At 39.1% G+C, this 23,534-nt stretch overlaps 2 protein-coding genes across 2 annotated transcripts; both read left to right on the top strand.

Moving 5' to 3' along the window:
* Nucleotides 1–3,523: 3,523 nt before the first annotated feature.
* LOC103721974 (subtilisin-like protease SBT4.3) lies at nucleotides 3,524–6,800 on the top strand. The gene is made up of 9 exons (XM_039114646.1): nucleotides 3,524–3,621; nucleotides 4,044–4,135; nucleotides 4,265–4,502; nucleotides 4,597–5,110; nucleotides 5,201–5,280; nucleotides 5,373–5,585; nucleotides 5,689–5,800; nucleotides 5,888–6,101; nucleotides 6,268–6,800. Exons 1-9 carry the CDS (start codon nucleotides 3,524–3,526, stop codon nucleotides 6,798–6,800), a joined length of 2,094 nt encoding a protein of 697 aa, XP_038970574.1.
* Nucleotides 6,801–12,750: 5,950 nt separating this feature from the next.
* On the top strand, nucleotides 12,751–19,836 carry LOC103721969 (cucumisin). Its single transcript, XM_039134526.1, is given in 5 exon segments — nucleotides 12,751–13,076; nucleotides 13,200–13,279; nucleotides 14,252–16,071; nucleotides 16,299–16,444; nucleotides 16,535–19,836. Coding segments are annotated over 3 exon segments (627 nt in total). The 5' UTR covers nucleotides 12,751–13,062; the 3' UTR covers nucleotides 14,785–16,071; nucleotides 16,299–16,444; nucleotides 16,535–19,836.
* Nucleotides 19,837–23,534: the final 3,698 nt, after the last annotated feature.

Here is a 23,534-nt window from a genome sequence, read left to right as displayed (position 1 = left end):
AAATTTACAATGATAAAGATCAATAACAGAAAATAAAACAGAAACCATGTGGAGCCAGGAAGATCAACGTTATCAGCTAGGAAAAATTGAAAATGTGAGGCAATCATACTGTATTCAAATTAATCTAATCCTTGACTCTTATCACAACCACCTGAAACCACTTCATTATCTTACTGTTGTCCTCACCGCCATCTCTAGAGGCTGAGCTAGGGCAGATGCTTGCCATCGCCGCCGACCATTTTGAGGTCTTCCTCGGATCGAAAGCAAGGCTACCCCCCTTTTTTCTTTTTTTCCTTCTTTTTCCTCCAGTCCAGTCGATAATCGGTGCCGTGGGACATCACCACCGCCGACGTAGGTCGATGTTGTGGGTGTGGCCGGCTTCTTCTCTTTTGGGAAGAGAACCAATGGGTCTCTATTTTTCTCTTGTTTTTTCTCTCTTTCGCTCTGTTGCTCTCTCTCCTCTCTTTCTCTCTCTTTATCCCTTGTCCTCTTTGTACTCTTTCTTTCTTTCTAGATTCCTTAATAAGCTTGAGGAAGGGATCTAACAGCTTGTAGACTGGTTGACCCTTGGAGGGGTCCCAGGCCAGCATCGTGCGACTGGGAGCTCCGAGTCGATCGGTATTGTATAATCATAGATCCTGAGCCGATATTGTGCAACTATCTAATCATCCCTTTGCAATATTTCAATATTAATTATGGTCATTTATAATTAATCAGAGGATGAGACCTGAACTTATATGGGGACAACCATCTAGGCAAGAAGGTGTTGAAAGGATATCCTACCCTCGAGTTCATGGATCGAGAAGTGGATCGGTGGTGGTTGTACTTGAGCCTAAGATCGATAGAGGCAAGAATTTAAAAGGATACCATGCTCTCGAGTTCATAGATTAAGAAGTAGATTGGTGTTGCTATACTAAAGTCTGAGATTGATAGAGATAAGAATTTTTGTACACAATCACCTATATAGATATAAATACTTTTGTAACGTATACCGATGATTCTAGATCTTTTCATTATTTGCCATGTGATTGCCGATTTACTGTCGATCTAAATTTATTAATGAATATGATGCTGGTCATTTTGGTTTCTTGATTGTATCACTTTGATTGTATTCGATATTGATGATTTTGGTTGCTCTGAATATTATGCTAATCATTTTGAAATTTGACAAGAAATAAAATATAAAATTATATTTCCTCTGCCATAGATGAAATTAAATAGTTTGATTGCTGAGTATATGGATTTGGACTAGTCATGTTATGGATTGCCATTCACGGGCCTAATCATGAAACCTAGGTCTGTCGCTATAGCCGAAGCATGGGTATTATGATTGCCAATTATGTGCCAAATTGTGAAACTTTAGTTTGCCACCACAGGTGGAAGCATGAATATTATGATTTGTCACCACAGGCTAAATTATAAAATTATGGTTTTTCAATCCCAAGCTGAAGCATGACTGTGGATAGTCTAAATCAGAAAGATAATTATTGATCAAAAATTTGGATAATAGTAGAAGCTAAGATATATGAAACCACTATTGAACAAAAATTTTATACTGATGATATATTTGACATATTTTTCTGAAGGAGTTGTATGTTTGATGACGTACATTTGTGTGCATATTTATATAAATTTATTTGAGTTATGTTGAATAATTGGTATGAGGTTTTATGATTTTGCTTGCATTTTGATATGGTTTATAGCTAATTTCTATTTCAAATTTATTTTATCTATATTGGTTTGAGCACGAGAGATTCTTACTAGGCTGTAAAGCTCATACCACCTCTTTCTTTTTCATTTTAGAGTTGTAGGATGCTTAGTCTCGGATGGGTCGGATATGAAGTTCGAGCGTCGGAGTTATTAGTTAGATAGTTGATTTTTTAATACCAAATGACCATTTGAATCTTTGTAATTAAGTAAACTCTTCTAATTATAGATCAAATTTTATGATTAATTTAATTATTGTGGTACTATTGAAAAGTTTGTTTATCTTAAAACCTTACATGATCTTTAGAGCATCGCTTTAGAATTTATGCAACCATGTCATGTTGCCGACCTAGGTGATGGGTGTAGGGTGTGACATCAACTCAACTTGACCAGCCATTCCGTACCCATGCACGTGGTGTGGCGCGGTGTCGTGTATCTTCATAATAATCCCATCACTTTGGTCATCTTGATAGAGTCTATAAATAGGCTCTGGGTCACTCTCTCATTTTGTTTTCTTCATTATGTTTCTTCTGGACAACTGAAGGAGTCGATAAAGTCTAGCCTCCCAGCTGCGCTTTATTTTCTTCATTATGTTTCTCTTTTGGACAACTGAAGGAGTTAATCGGATCTACCTTGTCAATGATCGTACTTGTTAGAGGGGGGTTAAGTTAAGCCAGATTGTTATACTTTGAGGACGAGATCACGACAAACTCATACGAGGGTAAATTATGTTCTTAGGATAGCATTCTTAGGCAAGCTTATCTATCAAGCTGATTTTTCAAAAGTTCCCTAGATATAAATTCAAATTGAATTCATTATTTCTTTGCAATATAGCAATTTTTAGGTGCTATACCACCAACAAGGCTAACTTTTTGGCACATTGGATAGAAAATTATGCTGGAAGACTTTTTGAGTTGGGCCTCTAGAGTTTTGCTATCTTTTGATGTTTCTAGTGCATATCACATAAAATCATAGCTATCCTTCTTAGCTCTTTCTTTCCCCCCCGAAAAAAATAATATTACTTGCGAATCAACTCAGTGCACCGTGATCCATCTGTCAAGCATCTAGGCCCACCCTGGTAATTTTTGTCTAGCTTGTACAATTATTATTATTATTATTATTATTATTATTATTATTATTATTATTATTTTGAGCAGGGTCTCCTTCATATAGAAATTACAGAACAGCAAATCCATCATTCTAAGAAACTGTTGAGGAGTAACATTAAAAAAAAAAAAAAGCCGTTCAGGGCTATTTATTTTGACTAAATACTGTGTTTCCCAGCCGTAGAATTTTAGAAAACTCACAGGGCTGGCTGTCAGGAAAATGCCATGGGCTAGCCATCAGAAAAATACCATCATCGTGCGGTGATTTTTTAAGGAAATCTAGACGAAGACAGCTCACGATTCCCGCTGTTTTGGCAACTAGACAATATAGGAAAAAAATATGATGATAAAGAAAATCCCGTCGGTAACATATTTTTCGTTGCTCAAGGGATTACTTTTTTGAGAATAAGGTGAGCACATTAAGCCACCCATGCTCAAGGGATTATATAATATCATCATAACACATAGGAGCTCGCCTCATTCTGGAGGGTAAGCGACCCATAAAACATGGTTCCCACGAGATCTCTTCTATGGTTTCTCATTGCCCTCAGCTCCATCTCTCTTCTTGCTTCTTTCACTGATGCTGTCGATCAAGAGAGACAGGTGAGAAATCAATTGAGATTGAATGGATCTCTTTGGCTATCTAGTTTTTCTGTACGCTCATAATCGAATATGGAGAAAAGTTTGATGGGTAGGAGATGATGCATGTCATGCAGGTTTATATTGTTTACATGGGAGACCGGCACTCCGAGGATTACTCGACTGAGTCTCTCCATCTCAACATGCTTGATCGAGTGATTGAGGACAGGTTCTCTCTCAACATATCTATACTTAATTTTCTCAGAAAACAAGTATTTAATCTTTACATTAAAAGGAGCTACTTGACCGCATGGATCTGTCATTTCGACTACTGATATTACCTTTAAATTTTTCTAATAAAACCTGTTTATATAAAAATATTTTTATAGCCTATTAATGAAAATATTAAAAAATAATGTCCGGCTGTATTTTTTTTTTGCTTAGACCAGCTGCAGTTTTTTCAGAAACTTTATTTATTTTAAGTTGATTTTTTTCCTTTTTCCAATATCTACATGCATTTGTACATGTTCATATACTTGCCGTTAGGTGCACTTGTGCATGTTTACAGTAGAATGGTATCATGGATTATAAAATGCTTGAAATGATCAAAGGTCTATGATATATTTATATATACATGTTGGGTCATTGCAGCTCAGCCCAGGAGAGGTTAGTCTATAGCTATAAAAGGAGCTTTAATGGGTTTGCTGCGAAACTCAAACATGAAGAGCAAAAAATCCTAGCTGGTACATTTTTCCAAAATAAAATCAGGATTAGCAGTACTAGGCGTGCTTTCTGCTGACAATCTATATTTTTTATAACACTTCTTAGATGACTCCGAATCTTATGATTTATGGTTTTTGGCAAACTCCCAGGCATGGACGGCGTAGTATCGGTGTTTCCCAGTAGAACCCTCAAGCCTCACACCACAAGATCATGGGACTTCTTAGGATTCACCAAAACTGAAAAGAGAAATCTAGCATTGGAGAGGGATATTATTGTCGGGATGCTGGACACAGGAATCTGGCCTGAATCCGAATCTTTTAGAGACGAGGGGCTTGGGCCACCACCAAAGAGATGGAAAGGAGCTTGCGTAAATCTCCGATGCAACAAGTATGCTCGCATTCCCTTATTAATTCCTCTCATCCTGATGCTGCATTCTGTTTCCAGAATCGGTACTAAAACTATTCCCACCATTATATTGCAGTAAAATTATTGGAGCCCGTTACTACGGTTCCGGAGATTCTGTCGCAGCCCATCTGGAACTCTCGCCACGCGACTTCGAAGGCCACGGCACCCACACCGCCTCCACGGTGGCCGGCGATCTCAAGGGCAACGCGAGCCTGTACGGTCTAGCGCCGGGGACCGCCAGAGGCGGGGTGCCCTCCGCTCGAATTGCAGTGTACAAGATTTGCTGGGCGGACGCATGCCAAGATCATGACATCTTGGCTGCGTTCGATGACGCGATAGCCGACGGCGTCGACATGATCTCCGTCTCGCTCGGGGCAGGTTATCCAGTTCATTATTTCGAAGACGCCATAGCCATTGGGTCCTTCCATGCAATGAAGAAAGGGATTCTTACGTCAGCGTCGGCTGGTAATGACGGTCCATCTCAGGTTACCGTATCCAACGTCGCCCCCTGGATGCTGGTGGCCGCAGCTAGCACCACCGACCGGCATATTGTAGACAAGTTGGTTTTAGGAAACAATCGCACTGTTTCGGTAGGTGATCAACATTTAATTAGAATGCTACGACCTATGCTTATATTCAAGTGCTGAATCCCCTCCTGATCATTTCCTCTTGTTCGATAGGGATTTTCCATCAATACCTTCCCCACCGAGAAAAGGTTTTACCCATTCGTTTTTGCCATGGAGAAGAATACATTCGAATAGTATGTATCTCATTTCCATCCTTTGTGTCTTCTGACGCCACCCTATCTTATCCTCCTGTGGTTTTGATTCCATCTTTTCCTTTCTCTCCCAGTGGTTGTAGCGCAGAAATTTTAAAGAACAGTGCGGCGCGCGGGAAGATTCTTCTGTGTGGATATTACGATGATGGAGGAGCACCTTTGCTTGCTGGTGCTAAGGGGATGGTGATGTTGTTCGACTCAGAGTCATCATATACGTTCCCACTTCCAGCAATTGGTGTCCTCACCAAAGACGCCAAGATGCTTGTGAATTACATCAACAAAACCAGGTAAACGATTTTATTTCCTAATTAACATTCAATTGCAAAGTCCCACAGCTGTAAGCACCACGAAGAGCTCCACACTGAATCCTTTACAATGGGCTTGGATCAGGAATCCTGTAGCTAACATACGTAAAAGTGAAGCAGTCTTTGATCCTAAAGCCCCCGTTGTTGCTTCTTTCTCTTCTAGAGGGCCAAGTTTGATCACACCGGACATTTTGAAGGTATATTTCAGAAGATAGTATATTTCTGTTTGCTATGGAAACCAACCGTTAGGATATCTAATCGCAGTAGTCTTGGAAATTTTGCAGCCTGATTTAAGCGCTCCTGGAGTTGATATCTTGGCAGCATGGTCACCGAATGCGTCGATCTCATCGTATGAGAACGATACACGTTCGGTCAAATACAACATTATATCGGGAACATCCATGTCATGCCCTCACGTAACAGCCGTTGCCGCATATGTTAAATCATTTCATCCAAAATGGTCTCCAGCAGCCATCATGTCTGCCCTGATTACAACTGGTAATTGTCGTACCTTCTAATATTTTTTCCCGTAAAGTTTTGCCTTTAATCACCTTCATTTTACCAAAATTAAAAAAAAAATAATGATATCATTTTCCTAATAATCTAACTATATCCATAAGCATGTACCCAAAACCATCCTAATTTTTTCTGGTTTGTGATGTAGCTTCACCAATGAATCCTTCTTACCATCCGGATGCTGAACTAGCTCATGGAGCTGGCCAGGTAAACCCAATAAAGGCACGGAGTCCAGGTTTAGTGTATGATGCCAGTGCAAGGGACTACGTACAGATGCTATGCAATCAAGGCTACAATGACACAACAATTAGAGCGATTACTGGAGACAACAATAGTTGTCCCAAGGATTCAAAAGGATCTCCAAGAGATCTTAATTACCCTTCAATTGCTGTCTATGTTAAAACGAAAACAGGTTTTCACGCAGAGTTTCCAAGAATCGTTACCAATGTTGGCTATCCAAGGTCCACATATACAGCAAGGATCAACTCAGGATCCAAACTTAATGTTACAGTGAATCCCAGGGTGCTATCCTTCAGGAAATTGTATCAGAAGCAGAAATTTGTTGTGACGGTTTCTGGGCCCCCACTCTCGCTTAATTCGACTGCCTCAGCTTCAATCATATGGTCTGATGGCAAGCATCATGTAAGGAGTCCAATAGTTGCATACGGACAACTCCCTTGATGTTCTCATTCCCAAGGAACCTGCTGCGAAGGTTTTTCCTTTTGTTTTCAGATGTGGATGGAAGAGTAGCTTTATCTTTATGTCTCAGTTTCTTCCATTTGTTTCTTATAATGGATTATACGATATGTTATCAAAGAATGCAGGTGAAGTATTCAACATGACCATATCATAATTGCATGAGTTGCCTTTAAAAAAATCTTAATAGTCAAGGCTCTGTTTTGTGCAGTTCATGTTAGAAAAGACCACATACGGTGGTTCGTTTGGATATTCATATGCTTCCATAATTGTACAAAATTATCATAACGTTTTTCTTTAATAAATTTAAATTTATACCAATTATGTATAATTGGTAAACGACGACGTCAACCCTTTCATCAAGTATCTTTTAATTTGCATTAAGAACCAACAAATTCATTGCCAAGATCTTAGTATGTTAACTACAATAATCATTTTTCTAAAACCTTTATTGATCATTATGTTGATACTCGTACTTCCAAAGGGTTACTGGAAGGAATTTGGAATAGAATAAGAACACTGATTGCTATGTCAGCTGTTATATTTTGATCTATTTGCCCGAATTATACTAATTTGAAAAAATATTTTTTACCTGGTATAAATATTTGGTTTAATAAATACTAATTTAACTGTATTAATAGTGTAAACATGGAAATAACAGCTTTTATTAGTTTATAACTATTATAGAACAGCTTTTATAATGTAACAATGCGGCGGCTAACCTCCTCTAAAATATCTTTGATGATAGATATAACGTTATGACGACCATCATTTCCTTTAAACCATTCTAGGCAGTTGCACCAAACTTACTTGATATTATTCTTATTGACACTCTTACCGCTCCATTGAATGACTTTATTGCTTCTTTACAAACTAAATTTGTGGCCCTTTTGATGGAAAAACTAGAGTTGTTCGTTTAGACGATTGCGCCATCAGAGCCACTCGCTCGTGTTCGCACCAGAGATTGACTTCATTGTGGCTGGAAGATGTTCTTGAGCCACCGATTTGAGTCAGGCCCAGATTGGATCCTTTTGAGTCTGTTTTATTTTTATTTTCTGCATTTGAGTCGATTTGGTCATTTGCTTTTGTTTTAGTCAAGTCAATTGGGTTAGCTATTAAGTCGTGTAATTGGGTCGAGTGATTGGATCGATTTTGGTATGTAATCAATCGATTGACTTAGTCAATTGATTGACTTGATGTAAGGTTTATATAAAGGCCACCCTTCTCATGAATTAGGACATTAAAGAATTAAATAAAATCTAACCTCCTTTTCTCCTCTTCCTCCTCTTCTCTTCTTTTCCCCTCTCCTCTTTTCTTCTTCTTCTTCCTTCTCTCTTCTCCCTGTAGTGGTCCTCCATCAGTTTGGTATCAGGGTAGGCCGGCTTTGCCCGTGCTGCCAAAGCTCCGGGATCCGGTTTATTGACGAACCACCCCCGATACCCATGTCTGCCACATGAGTTCCTCACTGAATTCATTGCACCGCGAACGCCGAAACGCGCTGAAGCACAACGTACAACGCGCGTTGCAAAGAGGAAGGGAAGCCTGATCTCCCCTCTCTCCTCTCTCTCCCTCGGTGTTCACAAGAAAGAGGGGTCCCTCTCTCCCTCTCAGTTTTCACCAGAATAAAAAGGGAAAACCCCTGTCGCCGGATCCTTCCCACCCGTCATTGCACTCGTGCCCACCGCCGCCACCAGGCACCGCTAGCAGCACCCGGGTCGGATGTCCACACAGCCCACTGCCACTCCGTGAAGGGCCAAGATGCCGCCCCATCCTCGTCCGACCTCACCTTCGCTGTCACCAACCCTCTTCACCCGTGGCCGCCCTCGCCGCCGCTCGCCGTCGCCGGCCGGAGCTCATGACCGGCCGCCGCCCGTCGTCGCAGGCCATCGAGCTCGATCCACAACCAGTGCCGTAAAGATCGGCGCGACCTCCCGCTACCGTCGGGAGGTTGAAGGAGATCAGCCCTAACGGGTAAGGGACTACCCGCTGACCTGCTCCCCGCTAGCCCGAACCCGTTCTAAAAAAAAAAAATGCACGTGACTGCACGTGTCTGCTGAAAAAAATCGCACGTGACCGCACGTGCTGCTAAAAAAAAAGGCTCTGCACATGACCGCACGTGCCGCCGAAAAAAAGGCATACCTGTTCATCTTCTCTGCGACTGCCTCGCTGCTGCCATCGCCACCAGAGCTTCACCGACTAGAGTATGATGTGTGGATTTCTAGAGCAGAGTTGCAGCACCTTGACCCTAACCTTCTGGAGCAGTATGATAGCGGGCCAGACCTGCACTCGACGGAGTCGAGTTTTTTTACCTAGAAGGAATTGATGGGGACATCAGAGCCGTTCGTCCAGATGATTGCGCCATTAGAGCCACTCGCTCGCATCAGAGATTGACTTTATTGTGGCTGGAAGATGATCTTGAGCCACCGATTTGAGTCAGACCCAGATTGGATCCATTTAAGTCTATTTTATTTTTATTTTCTGCATTTGAGTCGATTTGGTCATTTGCTTTTGTTTTAGTCAAGTCAATTGGATTAGCTATTAAATCGTATAATTGGATCGAGTAATTAGATCGATTTTGGTATGTAATCAATTAGTTGACTTAGTTAATTGATTAAGGATCCAAGTTTGATATGTCATCAATTGATTGACTTAATGTAAGACCTATATAAAGGCCACCCTCTCATGAATTAGGGCATTGAAAAATTGAATAAAATCTAGCCTCGTTTTCTCCTCTTCCTCCTCTTCTCTTCTTCTCCTCTCTCCTCCTCTTTTCTTCTTCCTCTCCTCCTCTTTTCTTCTTCCTCTTCCTTCTCTCTTCTCCCTGCAGTGGTCCTTCATCACCTCTTCACTACTTTTTGGGCATTGAGGCTAAGATTATTACTTCTCGACTTCATCTAACCCAATCAAAGTATATTTTTCATCTTCTCAAAACTAACATGGATGGTTTTAAGCTATCTCGACACCTATATCTACCGAGTCCCAACTTTCTCATTTTGATGGTTTGCCACTTTCTGATTCAACTCAATGTTGGAGTGGGGTGGGTGCACTTCAGTACTTTATTAGTTACACGTCCTGACGTTGCTTTTGCAGCTAACCAAGTATGTCAGTTTATGAATAGGCCTAGTTCCATGCACTGGCTTGCAGTCAAGCGTATTCCTTGCTACTTGAAGCATGCATATTATCGACTATGATATTTATTTAACCAAAGGCCCATCCTCTTCTCTTTATGTCTATTCCAACACCAATTGGGTAGGTGATCCTGGTGACGGGCATTCTATAGGTGGCTTCAATATTTTTTTCATAATAATTTCATATCCTGAAGTGCTAAAAAGCAATGCACTATAGCATGTTCAAGTACTGAATCTGAATACAAAGGGCTCGCTACTGTTGAATTAATTTGGATTCAATCTTTACTATATGAATTGGGTATCTCAATTTTTCAAGTCCTTATACTTTGGTGTGATAATTTATCTGCCATATATCTTACTACCAATCTCGTGTTTTATGCTCGGGTCAAGCATATTGAATTGATTTTCATTTTGTTCGCGAGCGAGTCGCTCGTCGTCAGCTTCATGTCCAATTTATCTCCTCCAATGACCAACTCGTTGATATATTCACTAAAGGACTTACCTCCCAATGCTTTCGATAGTTGTGTTCCATGCTCTGAGTGGTACCTATATATCTTAGCTTGCAGGGGAGTATTAGCAGTATCTTCATCTCAGCCCTATATTAAGCCACATATTAAGGATCCAAGATTTTAAAAATTTTGAATTTTGAATTTTAAATTTTGAATTCTGTATTTTGAATTTTGGGTTCTGAATTTTGAATTTCAAATAGTATAAATTTAAGGTTGATCCTAAGAATCCATTTATTATTTTTTACTATCTTTGTATCATTCTAGTTGTAATCTCTTGTACATTCTCAACTATAAATATACGTGTTGACTACCTCACGAATACAAAGACAAGTTCAGGTCTGTGAGCATCATCCATCTCGGTGTGTCCTTTTTTTTGGTAAAAATGTCGAAGCTTCTTTGGAAACTTCTAATTTCGGTAGCTACAGCCACGAGGTGCTCTCCGGGTGCATACAAAGTCTCAATTCATCTCTTGCCATAAAAAGCACCCCACAAGTAATCCTTCTTCTTCCTCTCTCTCTCTCTCTCTCTCGCGCGCGCGCACAAAAGAATTCCTTGTCCTTGGGCATTAGCCTTGCATCTATTGCAGGTTGTTGTTTCAAAATATTGTTGCAATGACAATTGGAGTTCCTATAAAAAATCCATCAAACATAGACATTTCTCAAAATTCAGAGAGCAGGTGGGGCTTGGAACCAAGTTAAATGGATAAGAGGGATGAGAATAGCGGTTGGATTTAGAGCGCAGGAGGTGTTGGATGGGAAGGAGGTAGTGGGAGATTTTGATTTATCTAGTTTTCCATCTGACCTGTATTTGGTCCGATCGGACCCAATTGCCTTCTCTAAAGTAGCATTGGTCAAATGTTATGAAGTGCAGGATTAATTGGCTAAGAACCACCCAGCCACAATGACAATAATCTACTTTGCTAAAGTTAGATTTTATTATAATTTTTAAAATTTTATTCATATTATGGAAACATATTTATTCGAATAACACAATGGTATTTCATATTTTATAATTATTTATTTTTATAAAATTCAATTCTTTCCTTTTTGACAAAAAATGAAAAACGAATAACTTTATTTTTCATCAAATCACCAAGTGTCATGTTGATGTTCAGCTCTATTTGGGTACTAGCTATGTCTTGTAGCTATTGTATAGACTTTTAGTTTCAGCCAAGCTTCGACTTGTACCAAAAAATAGCTGGATTTTATTTTTACAATATTTTCAAACTACTTTTCTTAAAATATTGAAAATACCAGCAAGTATATATATATATTTTTACAAGTGTTTAAAAATGATGATTTTATTTATGCTGCAATAAAAGGGCATCAATAATACTTAATATTATTTAGATAATAGATAATTTTAATTTATTTTTAATATACAAATTTGGTTGAATAACTGATCAAGACATACGGCCAAATTGATCTCATGCGTCCTTATTTGGGATTCAAATTGAACTCCATATCAATGTATATTTATACTGGACAAGATATTAATTCATGGCATTTTTCAAAAATGCTACTAAAATAATGTTGTGGATTTTATGATAAAAATAAGATACAAACTAATAGCTGGCAATTTATTATATATAAGGGTAAAGTGTTGTTTCCTTTTTTTTTTTTTTTTTTTTTTTTTTCCTAAGAAAGATCGCTAAGGTTATATGATAAATATGAGTTATAAAACAATATCTGGCAATTATCATCAATGCGGGGCAAGTGTTATTTCTGTTTCAAATTTTTAGTTGACGTTTTTTTCTTTACAAATTATACATGTATTTATATGTGCTTATTGTACTACTCTCTCTCGTTTGCTCGTCTCTTCATGCTAACGTTGGAATAAAAATAATGCTCAAACTGATCGAAGTTTACGAAATAAGATTGAAGTGGTGCAGTTCAGCCCACGAGTGCTTGATCTACAGCTATAAAAGGAGCTTTAATGGATTTGCTGCTTGTAGCAGTTCGGATCCTTGAATTTTTTGATTCTATACAGTAAATAATCGATGTGGGATTAAATACATGCTTGCATGGATTCTCACGTACTTCTTTCATTTCAGTTTTGACGTCGACCTCGGGCTAAGAGTTTAAATTTATTCAAATTTAATCACGAATATCATGATCGGTCCGTCGTCAGTCCCAATAAATTTTTGCTGTAGTGTCCTCTGATCTATATAGATTATGGGCCGGATCTATTTTGATTTTGTATAAATATTCAAAAATTATTACGTAAATAACCGATGTTGGACGGGAGCAAAAACAGCTAGTGGTATGGGCTGTCACAGGCTGTACTTCTCATCATCGATGCATAATCATAACCACGAGTAGATAACTCTGAATTTTATATTCATGTTCTTTTGACAAACTTGCAAGGATTGGAGGAATAGTGTCAGTGTTCCCTAGTAGAATCCTAACGCTTCACACCACAAGATCATGGGACTTCTTAGGATTCACCGAAAGTCCAAAGAGAGAACTAGCATTGCAGAGGGTGAGGGGGATGTTATTGTCGGGGTGATTGACACCGGAATCTGGCCTGAATCCGAATCTTTCAGCGATGAGGGATTTGGGCCACCGCCGAATAGATGGAAGGAGCCTGCCTAAAATTTTCTAGGAAACAATGAGACTATCGTGGTACGTGCTGATGGTTATTTAGCTTAGGCTTTTTTTTTCCCTCCATCCTTGAATAAAATCTGTTCTTACCTCTAGATTATGTTCAATTCCTTAATCTTGACATGGTTTCCTCCTGTTTGATAGGGAAGTTCTGTCAATACTTTCCCCACTGAGAAAAGGTTTTACCCACTCATTTATTTTGGTGACGACGATAAGTTCGGAAGGTAATGCCGCCAGCGTAGATAAATCGTTTTCATTTATTCGGTTCGGTTTTCATTCAATCGTTTCTCTCTTTGTTTTTTTTTGCTCGCAGTGATTGTAACCTAGGGTTAAAATAAGAGTCAATTTTAATTTCCGGCATTCTAAATGCAAAGCGATCGAAATATTTGGGACATTCATGTGTCGTTGCATCTGAATCCCTTACAATGGGGCTTGAATCAGGAATCCTGTGGCTAACATTCGCAGAAGCGACGAGGTATTGGATCCTAAAGCCCCTAGTGTTGCTTCTTTCTCTTCTAAAGGGCCAAATAACATCACATTGGACATTCTGAAGGTACATTTAAGAAGATACATAGAATGCAGATGATTTATGACATACCACATTTATGTTAGGAGCTAATTGTTAGAATGTACGATCATAATAGGGTTGGGAAATTTTGCAGCCTGATATAAGTGCTCCTGGAGTTGATATCTTGGCAGCATGGTCCCCTAAGGCCAAGGTGTCATTTTCTAAGTTGGATACACATTCGGTCAAGTACAACATTATATCCAGAACATCCATGGCTTGTCCTCATGTGACGGGCATTGCTGCATATGTTAGATCATTTCACCCAAAATGGTCTCCAGCAGCCATCATGTCTGCTCTGATCACAACTGGTAATCGTTCTACCTTCAAGAAGTCTTTTATCTAAAATTTTTCCTTAACCCCAAATTCAATCAAAATTGAAAAATGATGGATAAGATTTTTCAAATAATTTAAGATACAAAACTGTCCTAACCTTGAGGTTTTAAAATCATGATTACTTCAGGCCAATCAGCTACACCTTAGAGCTTCATGATCTTGTTTCTAGGGATCGATCTTTTACCTTAACTATAAAAAATAAAACACGATTACTTAGCAATCATAATAATCTATGTTCGATACTTTCATATAAATTAACTATATGCAATACTTTTTGTTTTGATTTGTCATGTAGCTTCACCAATGAATCCTTCCTACCATTCGGATGCTGAACTAGCTTATGGAGCTGGCCAGGTCAACCCAAGAAAGGCACGGAGTCCAGGTCTTGTGTATGATGCCACTGCAACAGATTACGTAGAAATGCTGTGCCATCAAGGCTACAATACGTCGATGATTAGGCTCATAGCTGGAGATAAGATCACTTGTCCCAAGGATGCAAATGGATCTGCAAGGGATCTGAACTACCCTTCATTGGCTGCCTACGTTCAAACAGATAAAAGGTTTTGAATGCAGTTTCCAAGGATGGTTACAAATGTTGGCCATTCAAACTCCACATACACAGCAAGGATCAACTCCAGCTCCAAACTTAATATTACAGTGAATCCCAAAGTGCTATCCTTTACTAAATTGTATGAGAAGCAAAAATTTGTTGTGACGGTTTCCGGGGGGCCACTCTCGTTTCGTTCGGTTGCCTCAGCTTCCATCATATGGTCTGATGGCAACCATCAAGTCAGGAGCCCAATATGTGTGCACACAGACTATATTTGAGCTTCACATGTCTGAGGAATTTGTTTCCTTTTTTTAAATTCAATAATGAGCTAACTGATAGCTTAATTTTACTTCAGATTTCAGCTGCTTCTTCCATCTATTTCTTATAATTAACTTATGTGATGCATTAGCAAATGCAAGTAATGAGTATTTAAATTCGTTTTCTCAAAACAAGAAAAAGGAAGAAGAGTATTGGAATTTAGGTTTGGTGATTTGAGTTTAGCTAGTAGCATTTGATACACAAGACCAAGGTCCACTGTACTGGTACCGGTCGGCGTACCGGTGGCGGCTGGACTGGTACGGTACCGGTCCCAGACCGGTTCCGAATTCCACGCTATCCAACGCTGATCCACGTCTGTTCCGTACTGGTCCCGTACCGGTTCTCCAACAATAAGCTACCGGTACCGGATTCCACGCCGATCCAGTATCGATCCTAGGTCGGACCGGTCCGTACTGGCCGGTGCGGACCGGTTCGGCAGACCTTGCACAAGACTCTTGATATGATCAATCCCTCGCCACTAGATGCCTAACCGGCTTTGGATAAGTCAGGCAAGTCGAATCCCATCTTTGATTTCTTTTGGAATAAAGTGCTCACTTAAATTGTAGTGGTAAATTTATTAGTCGATGCTTAAATATATTAGTTAGGGCATTCTTTCCATCTCATTCAATGCATGGTTCTCTTCTTTCCATAAAATTAACATGTTTTTTTTAGGAAAAATCAAAGTTTCGGACATTTATAACTATGTGGTAAATGTTTCGAGATATGGCACATCATTTTAATCTGCAGTCAGGATGCAAAATTCTTTCCATTGACTTATTTGTAAGTTCTCGTCCTACTACTTAATATATCTAACATCATCAGCTAATCAACTTGTTTATGAGCTAAAATATTGCCGTGCAATAGTTCCAACATAATTAAAGAAAAAGTTTGGGCATACTTATTAGATTAAGGTTGCTTTTTATTGGCACCTTAGCTCGTGTTTGAAGCTGGGAAAAATATACTTATAGGAGGTTTCATGTTAAAGAAATAACACGAGGTGCTCACCCTTTTTGATGTACCCAACCTATTTCATTATGTTTAAAAATTTCATCCAAATTGATCCAGAACTGGTATACAGCCTTTTTGATTTTTTTTTTGCTTGGCTAAAAATTTCTTTGAATGGAATGCTTTAAACCATTTTTTATTACCATTATTTAATTCCTTTTTTTTTCTACTGCTATTGTTAGGTTAAAATTTCTGGTGGAGGTCGATGCAATGTGACAAATGGGCATTTTGTTGACTCAACAGTAAGGCACTGAAGATTTATGAAGCCATTGCATGTCTTATTATACAAATGCTGTCAACATTTTTACTGAAGCTTTCTCCTTCAATATCATTTGTATCAGGAATTAAATCTGTGTTGTGTTCACATATTAATGCTTTAAGCTATCTGTACTTCACTGCTATGTCTTGAACTTTGTATGTACAAGTTTTATCTTGGCCAGATTTACTGAACAAAAATTTTGTTTTTAAGTTTCACTGCAGACAGGAAAAGTGGTTTCAGGCGCATCTATTGTTGATAATGGGAAGTTCCTTTTGAAGGTTGAGAAACATACAGCTGATTTTGTTGAATATATTAAGGTTGATTACATATTAGTTGATAATGGGTGCAGCAGGCAGGTGAATAATTGTTTTTGCTTTTTTCTAAACACTCTCTTATCGGGTTTGACCTCACATCTTCCCATCTAACTGACTGTAATATGTTTATAGGGTTACACAATTGCTGTCCAGTGTGGTCATTCCATTGTAGATCCAGTGCCCAGCTTATTCACATTCAAAATTGAGGATATACAACCGGCAAGCTTGTCTGGGGCAATTTGAATAGATAAAATATCTCTGTTTTTAATAATTCTTTCAGATCATGTTTTCATCTAACATTCTTATTTTACTTTTGTAGATTATACATATTGTGTGTACTTCTGTCCCATTTGACAGTTGCTCAATTGGTTTTTTGTTCTTTGATCATTTTGGCCAAAAATTTGGATTAGCATTTTGCATATTGTTGATGTATTGGACATCGTGGGTCTTGGGAACCAAATAACATTGTTCAATTAAATCTGTCTTGGGAACCATATAGCATTTCAAAACTGCAGAAGTTTTTCTAGGTCAATTTGCTTTGGAGAATATGCTTCCCTCTTATCCACAATTTAATAGTAGTGTGTAAATGTTGTTTCATTGGGGATATATATCCTTAGACATATAGAATCACAGATGAAATTTATACCAGAAAATGTTGATGGTAGAACTGATATGGATGGATATGTTTTTGACTATGCACCATATTGGACGGTAGTATGACTTGGATTTCTTGATGGCCTTTACTTGCTAGGTAGGGGGCGGGGCAGATATGTTCTACCAGTGAGCTTTATTCTGTTTAAAATATCTGGAACCATGCGGCATGTTTATAAATGATGTATTGCATGCTTCTTATGCTCATGAGAATATTGGCTGCTTAGAGAGAAAACATCATATGACAAACTCCAGTATCCTGTATAAGCTAAATAATTAATTAGCACATCAAAACAGCCAGCCATTTTGGGGACTTTTTACTAGAGAAAACATTGTTGTGGATGATGATGATGATTTCTTGCTTAGTATCCTGCGATTCTTCTAGTCAATTAAAAGATGATCATATTCCAGCAGTGCGGACTTGGGTAACATCATCAATGATGGTTGACATGCAGAACTTTTACTATTTAGTGTGGCTTTATTTATAAAAATACTACTCTATATTTCTTCCCTGATTTGTGTTAATAATTGAGAAACCTTTTCACAGAAAATATAGCTTTCTGCTGATTTAGTTGAAAATTCGTTCTAATTTACTTCTTTTGATGATGAGCAGGTTACATTTCCAAGAGTTAAAGCAAAGTTAAAATTAGAAAAATTCCACACAAGTATACCTGAATTTACCCAGGCATGCATTTTTTCTATTTGGGTTATCATGAGGTTGAAACATTTTCTAATATAATATGTGTCTTCTAGGTTGGCCCCATGTTAGTAACTCGTTGGGGTCTTAGTGGGCCTGTGATTCTTTGGTAATCTGCTTGGGCAGCACACAAACTGTTCCTTTCCAATTACCCAGATAGAGCTTTGGTTAAGGGGATGATTAATAGACTTGAGTTTGAAGATCAGGACAAGTTCGATAATTTTAGACTATGAGTGCAGTGAGGCAAGGTTGGAAATCTCTGTGAGTCAACTTGTGACTTGGCTAAGCCAAGTCAAAATCTAAGGCTACCATCAAAAGTCAAGATGACTCAGAAAGTGAGCAAGTCCTGGTGGAGTCTTGCTGAGTCTTTCATGACTTGCTTGAATTGGCAAGTCAAAAAAGATCGGCCAAGTCATGTTTTTAGTTTTTTATTTTATTCCAGCCCTTAACTCAATCAAGTTAGGACGAGTTGACACTGAGTCTGAGTTAGACCGAGTCATCATCAGGTTAGACGAAGTTGTCGCTGAATTAGACCGAGTTGCCACTGAGTGTGTGTGAGTTGAGGATCATGAAAGTGATATGGAAGTAGAACTCTATCACTCCACGAACAATGACTAGAGATGGTTGTGATCTTTTTCTGTGTAAAAGACTAGTTAATCATGAGTAATAAGAAAGAAAATTTTGAAAACTTTGGTGTTTCTCTTTTATGTGTTAATCTAGAGTTTGCATATTTTTTAAACGAAATGGCTTTGACATGATTGATTGTGATAACTTGGAATGTTGACTGACCACTTGGTAATGTTTTTCTCCCATTCGGTTTTGTATATAGCTGCCTCTATTAAGTCTATGGCATCTATATATTTTTCATTATTCTTAAAAGATTCAAGCATATGGAATTTAAAGTAATTGTTGATATTTGGATCACTCAAAATTTTTAATAATTTATATGAGCATGTACATATACAATTATGTATATATGTATGTGTGCATATATGAGATACATCACTCATCCGAGTCACCAAATTGACTTTTCCAGGTCAAAAATATAGTAGAGGGTGAGTCAAATCCGAGCAACAAGTTCTCCAATTTTGCAGTGAGGATTTGTTGTTGTAAATTTGGGCTTAAATAATTACTACATATCAAGATTACACCTAATGAAGTTATATCTGCAACTGACTCTAATTTATGTTTCATCTGTGTAGTTTCTTGTTAAAAAAAATTGACTTTTAATTGCTTAGAAGTTAGAAGAGATATGGCATGCAGACAGCATGAAAGCTAGTCTTTCAGAACAGATTAAATCACTCCTCATCCTTGACAATTTCCTGATATGTTTTAATGCTCATGAGTCCTACTAATTTATCTGGGGTTGTAAGCATATGTTCCACTTTCCCGTTTTTCCATTTTAATCTTCATGCTAACTACTAGATTTTATTGTGTTTTATCTAGTGGTTTCTCTAATTAATTTTTCTTTTCTCATAATCATGAAGTAAACTTTGGCATTGTAAGTTGTTAAGGTGTGCCAAAATCTTCAAATTCTGATTCTAATTTCAAAAATCCCTTACCTAATTGAGAGTAGATTAGTTTGGATTTCAAAATTTCAATCCATATGCATAAATGTGCCCATTGACGGAACATCATATGGTCCCCCCCCCCTCCTCTTTTAGAATTGAATGTACAGGTTAATGAAGTCACTGAAGCATAATTGTTACATACTGGCGTATGTAGTCTCCATTTTATTATTTCAACATATTCTTCTAATGTCAGTGTCTTTGTGGATGTGTACACAGGAATGCTTCTTGTAGACTATACACCTGATATTCATATAGATGATCTGAAGCGTATCCTCTTTCAACACAAGGCTCAGTTTTCGGTTTAATCTTTTTCAAGTTCTCCTCTTTTGCTTCCTAAGCTGCAATTATCTTGTTAAAATTAACACAAACTTGAGTGGAATAGGATATTTTATTCATTTTTTGCTTCTTTATTTTGTAACTGATGAAACCTATATTTGCTCCCTTTTTTCTCCCCTTGTTATGGCCATATACTATACATTGAGCTCAGTTTTATGCATTCTTTTATGCATTCTTCATTTTTATGTTTGTATATATATGACAACTGATTGATGCCATTGACAAAAGGAAGATATGTGCTCGACAAATATCTCTGAATGAAGAGTAACATTGTGGATGTTACCCAATAGCCATAAGGTTTAGTACTTTTTGTTATTATTGAAATTTTGCAGTAGATGCTGCCCCTGTCATTGTTTGGGAGATGATGTTCAACATGACCGAATTTTACTACATGTTCTTATCATGCTAGTGGGCATTATTTGAAAGATTTCCTTTGAGATAGTTGGTGGAACTAACATTTTTGTCATAAGGAGAACCCAATTATTATATCTTGTGTACATTCTCTTATAAAAGGAGGACTGAGTTTGCCCAGTTGCAGTTATATACATTAGGTTCCTTGCACATAATGGAAAAGCTGTGGATGATGAAGTTTTTGCATAAATTGAGAATTTTCTTTCTCTGTTAGGAGAAAAATAGAAGAAGAATAATGAAGACCAAGGTTCGCCGAACTGGTACTGGAGGGGGTATCGGCTGGCGGCTGGTTTGGCACAGTACGGATCTGTACTGTGCCGTTCCGGAGCTACCGACATAGGGAGAGCGGGAGAGGGAGGAGAGAGGAAAAGAGAGAGGGAGGAAGGGAGAGATAGAGGGAGAGAGAGAGAAGGCTCAAAAGTCCTCATCGGAATAAGGGATCCCCTATTTCATTTCGAAACATGGGATTCCTATTTATTTTTGCCGGTTTCAAAATCAGCAAATGGTCTATCCCCTTCCCTCCCTCCCTCCCTCTCTATGTTCCTCTGTCTCCTTTTTGCTCTCCCTTCTTAGGTGTGGCAGGGCTTCTGTTTTGAATCAATTGACGAAACCATGCTAATAATTAGCCAGTCCAGTTTAGTACATCTCCAACCAGCTGATTTGGCATGGTTGAGCAGACCTTGATGACAACTGCTGGCTTATATATGTGGGCAAGGCATAATGAGAATGGGATGATAATAATAATGATAAATCAACGTTTAAAGGCTAAAATTGAAGAAGCGAATGAGCGATATCAAGTTGTTGATATATCTGTAGCCTTTTGTTTTCCCTGAATAGAAGACTTCAAGAGAAATGGGCAAGTTCCTAGGAATATGGATGTGGTAATTATTAATAAAGAAAGATTGTGTAGAGGTTGACTTGCCATAATAATGTTTAAGAAGGGAGTATGACCGTACGACAAACTATGATTGTTACCAATTTGTACATTTGAATTAATAGATGAAATGAGGATGGAAGAAGGCCTATAGTTTCACTTACAAGTATTTTGCAGTTCAACATGATCATGTCTTATTTTTTCATATTTTGCTGAGTATTGCACAATGAACCAAGATTCATGATACCTAATGGGAGGCAAAATGGATCGTCCTACTCCGGCATGAAGTCACCCAATTCCGGCTGAGCAGACCTCAAAGCCAGGCCGATCTCAGCCAAAGGTCTGGCAGACCTCGGCCCCACCAAGAGCCAGGCAGACCTCGATCCCATGATGAAGATATGAAGAAAGCCATGAGGAATGCAACAAGGAAAGCAAGGATAGCCGAAGCAAAGAAAGCCAAGCAAATGTATTGCTTGGATAGCGGCTTGCAAGAACCCAATGCAATTGGGTTTGAGCTCACTTTGAAGGGAGGCATACAAGGAACAAAGGACCAGCAAGGAGGCGTGGCACATGGGGAGGAGCATGGCATGTGGTTTCCTAAATCTTAGGGGGAGCAATCAGCCATTTGACTTTAAATTCAAAGGCATGCAGATGAGCCATTTGAATTTAAAGGCATCCCTTGAAAGGAGGATCTTTAGGCTTTAGAGTTGCTATTTTGAATTTGAAATTTAAGTTTGAATTGTCTTTCATTGGAGGAGATGGCTGAGATTCTTAGGGGTTCCTATAAATAAGCCTCTCATGTAATTTGAAAGTATCTTTTGAATGAATGAAAAATTCTGGGCATTAGCTCTAAACCGACCCATGGAATAGGTGCTAGCTTGAGCTAGTCCTATCTCCAAATCTCACCGCCATCCTTTGATTTTTGGTGCTGCCCTGAGGTGGTCCATTAATCCTATCCATCCATCACGCTATCAAGCCCCAACCAGCCATCCTACCGTGGACATTCATCCAACACTTTGGTGAATCCAAGCTACCCAACACACCATCAACACATCACCCACCATCCATCGTTTGAGGGCTTCCATCATTGGTGCTTTCGTTGATAGTGCATCCAACCCAAGGAAGAGGAAGCCATTGACGCCAAGAAGAAGAAGATCATGGCTGAAAGACAACCAACTCATAGGGAGCGGATTGAAGCCTTGGAAGCATCCTTAGAGGCTCAAAATGCTGCTGCTAATGAGAGACTAGGCCGCGTCAAAGAGGTGCTCCATCAGCTCGTGGTGTCCATGAACAAACAAGGAGGAAGAAGAGCCAAGGGGGACCAAAGCCCTAGAGGATCCGAGGGATCTAGGGGGAAGAGGCGCCATGAAAGGTTAGAAAGTTCAAGTTCATCTAGTGAAGCATTTTCAAGCCAAGCGGAGGAATCATCCAAAGGGAGTGAAGAAGATGAAGAGGACTGAAGGAAGAGAAGAGGAGGATATGAGAGAAGACCGAGGGGAGGGGCAGCTATGCCTAAGATGGATTTTTTCAAGTTTAATGGGGATGATCCTAGCACATGGGTGAGCCGAGCTGAGCAATACTTTGAGCATCATCCCATGGAAGGTCAAGCAAAAGTGTCCTATGCCGCCTACTTCCCAGAAGGCGAAGCTAACCAATGGTGGTAATGGATGAGAAAGACCTACAAAGCCCAAAGGAAGGAGCTGAGATGGAAGAGATTCGTCAAGGAGCTCTTGAGAAGGTTCGGATCCACTGATTATGTGGACTACCATGAAGCTCTCTCGAAGATCAAGCAATCGAGTTCCTTGAGGGACTACCAAAAGGAGTTCGAACACCTATCTACAAGGGTTCATGGCTGGACTGAAAAGGCCCTCATTGGGTCCTTTGTGGGCGGATTGAAGGGAGAGTTAGCTGCTGAGGTAAAGATCTGAAAGCCGAAGACACTAATGCAAGCTTTGGAGATTGCAAGGATGAAGGATGATTAACTCCGGGACTTGAGGAAGAGCAGCTAGTTTGAGGTGAAGAAGACCACTCCTATGGTTGCACCATTTGGGGCCAATAGGGGATTCAACAAGGGCTTCACTCCGGGAGGTCCAAGTGGGGTTCTATTCGGTGGAGGCAAGCCCCCTATCAAGGAGATCAAGAAGCTATCTTGGGAAGAAATGCAGCAAAGGAGGGAGAAGGGACTATGCTTCAATTGTGATGAGAAATTCACACCGGGACACAAATGCAAGGTGAAGCATCTCTACCTCATTGAACCAATCTTTGAAGAGGAGGAAACCGAAGAGGAGGGTCATGGTGGAGCTTGCAAGGAGGAGGAGCTCAATGAAACCGAGCATGGGGAGCCACACATTTCCATCCATGCTTTGGTCGGAGTTGCGGGTCCTAGACCCATGAGGACTCAAGCACACATTGGCAAGCTTGAGGTAACAATTCTTATCGATAATGGTTCGTCCTTGAATTTCATAAACTCTAAAGTAGCTGAATGTTTGAAGTTACCATTGACTGAAATTGAACCATTCGAAGTCAAGGTAGCTAGTGGTGATAGGTTGGAATGTAGAGATTTGTTTAAAGTAGTGTGGGTGAAGATGCAAG

Source organism: Phoenix dactylifera, chromosome 16 (assembly GCF_009389715.1).
Source record: "Phoenix dactylifera cultivar Barhee BC4 chromosome 16, palm_55x_up_171113_PBpolish2nd_filt_p, whole genome shotgun sequence".
Lineage (NCBI taxonomy): Eukaryota > Viridiplantae > Streptophyta > Magnoliopsida > Arecales > Arecaceae > Phoenix > Phoenix dactylifera.
Note: the sequence above shows the minus strand (reverse complement) of the source record. Positions and strands in the feature narration are given on the sequence as shown.